At 38.7% G+C, this 4197-nt stretch overlaps 1 protein-coding gene across 1 annotated transcript; it reads left to right on the top strand.

Annotated features, from left to right (window-relative positions):
• Nucleotides 1-312: 312 nt before the first annotated feature.
• LOC125877550 (uncharacterized) lies at nucleotides 313-1546 on the top strand. The gene is made up of 2 exons (XM_049558812.1): nucleotides 313-1458; nucleotides 1505-1546. The coding sequence occupies exons 1-2, from the start codon at nucleotides 313-315 to the stop codon at nucleotides 1544-1546; spliced, it is 1188 nt and encodes a 395-aa protein (XP_049414769.1).
• The last annotated feature ends 2651 nt before the right edge of the window (nucleotides 1547-4197 follow it).

The raw sequence follows: 4197 nt of genomic DNA, 5'->3' as shown, positions 1-4197 counted from the left end.
TCCTATTATTTAGGAGTAAGTTAGTGAGTTAGGAATATGCTAGTAGTGGGTGTACTGCTTTCTGTTTTTTATTCCAGTCTTATAAATGAAATCTGAAGATATCAATAAAAATGTTCTTCTACCAATATTCTTCTTGACTTCTCTGCTTTCTAAAACTCATACTACTAAAATTTACCAACAATTGGTATCTAGAGCTTTTTTATCTTGCGGGATCTGTGGGTATTTCTGTGAGTGATTGTTTCAAGTGACTCAAGCACCACAACCAGAAACAGCAAAAGATTTAAAATGGAAGAAAGCTCAAGTTTCTCGGTAATGGCACCTCCTGTCTTCAATGGTGAAAATTTTCACATGTGGGCAGTGAGGATGGAAGCTTATCTCGAAGCTTTAGATCTTTGGGAGGCAATCGAGGAAGACTATGAAGTTCTTCCGCTACCCGGAAACCCAACAATGGCTCAACTCAAAAATCACAAGGACAAGAAAACCAGAAAATCTAAGGCAAAGGCATGTCTTTTTTCAGCAGTCTCTTCAACAATTTTCACTCGCATCATGTCTCTAAAATCAGCAAAAGCCATCTGGGATTATCTCAAGGCAGAATATGAAGGAGATGATCGTATCAAAGGTATGCAAGTGCTGAATCTCATTAGAGACTTTGAGTTACAAAAGATGAAAGAATCGGAAACCATCAAAGAATACTCTGACAGGCTTATGAGCATAGCAAACAGAGTAAGATTACTTGGTTCTGAGTTTAAAGACTCGCGTATTGTTGAAAAGATTCTGGTTACTGTACCTGAAAGATTTGAAGCCACCATTACCACTTTGGAGAACACCAAGGATCTGTCAAAAATCACTTTGGCGGAATTATTGAATTCCTTGCAGGCTCAAGAACAAAGAAGGGTTATGAGAGAAGATGGAATCAGAGAGGGAGCATTGGCGGCCAAACATGAAGAGAGTGGAAGATACAAAAAGAAAAACAATAAGAAGAACCAGCCAACAAATGGAGAAGGAGCAGCTCGCTACAATAACAAAAGAAAAACAGGCAGCTTTAAAGGAAACTATCCTCCTTGTAAGCATTGTGGAAAGAATGGTCATGCGCCGTATAAGTGTTGGAAAAGGCCGGATGCTAAATGCAGTAAGTGCAACCAACTCGGGCATGAAGCAATTATTTGCAAGAGTAAATTACAGCAGCAAGACGCAGATGCCCAGGTTGTTAATGAACAGGAAGAGGATCAACTCTTTGTGGCATCGTGTTTTGTAAGCAATGTTTCAACTGAGGCTTGGATGATTGATAGCGGATGCACAAACCATATGACTCATGACAAAGAGATCTTTAAACACTTGAAGCCTACTGGAGTTACAAAAGTCAGAATAGGTCATGGCGGTTATATTCCGGTAAAAGGAATGGGAACTATTACAATTGAAACACAATCAGGTACTAAAGCAATTTTCGATGTTCTTTATGTACCAGATTTAGATCAGAACTTGTTAAGTGTTGGTCAATTGTTAGAAAAAGGTTTCAAATTGTACTTCGAAGATAAACATTGCTTGATCAAGGAAGCCTCAGGACATGACTTGTTTAAAGTCAAAATGAGAGGCAGAAGTTTCTCATTAAATCCATTGGAGGAAGAACAAGTGGTGTATTCGGCAAGAGAAAATGCGTTCGAGTTATGGCATAAGAGACTCGGACACTATCATTATCAAGGGCTTCTCAAAATGCAAGAATTGGTGATAGTCGAGAACCTTTCTAAACTGGGAGCGAGTTCTAAAAATTGTCGGGCTTGTCAATTTGGAAAACAAAGTAGACTTCCATTCCCAAAGGCAACTTGGAGAGCAACAAGAAAGTTGCAGCTGGTTCACACCGATGTTGGAGGACCCCAAAGGACTCCCTCACTTAAAGAAGCAGGGATTGAACGTCAACTTACTGCTCCTTATACTCCAGAACAAAATGGAGTTAGTGAGAGAAGAAACATATATATCATGGAGATGGCAAGATGTATGTTGCACGAAAAGAATTTGCCAAAGATGTTTTGGGCAGAGGCAGCAAATACAGCTGTGTTCCTACAAAATCGACTTCCCTCAAAAGCTGTGAAAGATCAAACTCCTTTTGAAGCATGGTATGGATACAAGCCTCCGCTGCATTTTCTTAAAGTGTTTGGTTGTCTTTGTTTTACCTATGTACCTCAGGTCAAACGGGATAAACTAGATAAGAAGGCTGCCCCGGGCATTTTTATTGGCTACAGTAATGTTTCAAAAGCGTACAAAATCTTTCAACCTGAAGGTGAGAAGATAATTATCAGCAGAGATGTCCACTTTATGGAGAATGAAGAATGGGATTGGGATGACTCAAGGAATTCCATCCAGAAAACAAGCTCGTGGTTAAATGAAAGGGACGATGATCCACCAGTTCGGGGAACTCGATTGCTCTCTGATATATATGAGAGATGCAATGTTGCGATTCGTGAACCTGCTAACCCTAAAGATGCTCTAAAAGACCCCAAGTGGAGAAATGCAATGGAGGAGGAGTTGTTTATGATCGAAAAAAATGATACATGGCAACTTGTTGACAAACCTCAAAGCAGAAAAGTAATTGGGGTAAAGTGGGTGTTCCGAACCAAGCTAAATGCTGATGGTTCAATCAACAAGCATAAAGCAAGGCTTGTAGTTAAGGGTTATGCGCAGATTTTTGGTGTAGATTATTCTGACACTTTTGCTCCTGTTGCTAGGCTTGACACAATCAGATTGCTTATAACTGTTTCTGCACAACGTGGCTGGAAAGTGCATCAAATGGATGTCAAATCAGCATTTCTTAATGGCATTCTTGAAGAAGAAATTTATGTTGAGCAACCTGAAGGATTTGTTATAGATGGAAAGGAAGATAAAGTCTATCGACTACATAAAGCTCTTTATGGCTTAAAACAGGCACCAAGAGCTTGGTATAGTCGAATAGATGATTATTTGCTCGGTCTCGATTTTGAAAAGAGTCTTTCAGAATTCACATTGTATGTTAAACATAATGGCAGTGAGATTCTTGTTGTTTCTCTTTATGTGGATGACCTTTTGATTACAGGGAGCAGTGAAAAGCTAATTGAGGAGTTCAAGCAAGATATGATGCAAGCTTTTGAAATGTCTGATCTTGGTCTTATGACATATTTCCTTGGAATGGAGATTACACAAGGAAAAGATGAGTTTTTCGTTTGCCAGAAAAAGTACGCAAAGGAAATTCTCAAGAAATTCAAAATGGACAATTGCAAAGAGATTAGTACTCCCATGAACCAAAAAGAGAAACTAAGTAAAGATGATGGAGCCGAAAAGGTGGATGAGACATACTTCAGAAGTTTCATTGGGTGTTTAATGTATCTTACAGCAACAAGACCTGATATATTGTATGCTGTAAGTGTTTTATCAAGATTCATGCATTGTCCTAGTAAAGTACATTTGCAGGCAGCCAAAAGAGTTGTGCGATACATCAAAGGAACCATCACCTATGGAGTCAAGTTTCAGAAGAGTCAATCTGTGAAGCTTTGTGGGTATTCCGATAGTGATTGGGGCGGTTCTGAGGATGATGCAAAGAGTACTTCAGGGTACTGTTTTAGTCTTGGTTCTGGAATTTTCTCATGGAGTTGTAAGAAACAAGATATTGTAGCTCAATCTACTGCAGAAGCTGAGTTTGTGGCAGCTGCAGCAGCAGTAAATCAAGCATTGTGGCTAAAGAAAATTCTGGTTGATTTGCATATGGAACCGACTGGAAGCATCAAAGTGTTCGTGGACAATGAAGCAGCAATAGCTATATCTCACTATCCTGTGTTTCATGGAATAACTAAGCACTTCAAAATCAAGTTATTTTTCTTGAGAGAAGTGCAAAAAGATGGAGATATAACTCTTGTCTACTGCAATACGGAAGAACAATTGGCTGATATATTCACTAAGCCTTTACCAGTCGGCAAGTTTCAGCTTCTCAGACAGAAAATTGGAGTTTACAGTCTCCAAAGCAAGGAGGAGTGTTAGGAATTTGCTTTTTCAACTGCACTTTTACTTTTACTACATTATATTAGATAAGACTTAGTCAATTAGTTGTTAGCCATTTATTCCTATTATTTAGGAGTAAGTTAGTGAGTTAGGAATATGCTAGTAGTGGGTTTACTGCTTTCTGTTTTTTATTCCAGTCTTATAAATGAAATCTGAAGATATCAATAAAAATGT

The sequence above is a fragment of the Solanum stenotomum genome, chromosome 9 (assembly GCF_019186545.1).
Source record: "Solanum stenotomum isolate F172 chromosome 9, ASM1918654v1, whole genome shotgun sequence".
In the NCBI taxonomy this organism is placed as follows: domain Eukaryota; kingdom Viridiplantae; phylum Streptophyta; class Magnoliopsida; order Solanales; family Solanaceae; genus Solanum; species Solanum stenotomum.
This window is presented reverse-complemented; position numbering and strand designations above follow the sequence as displayed.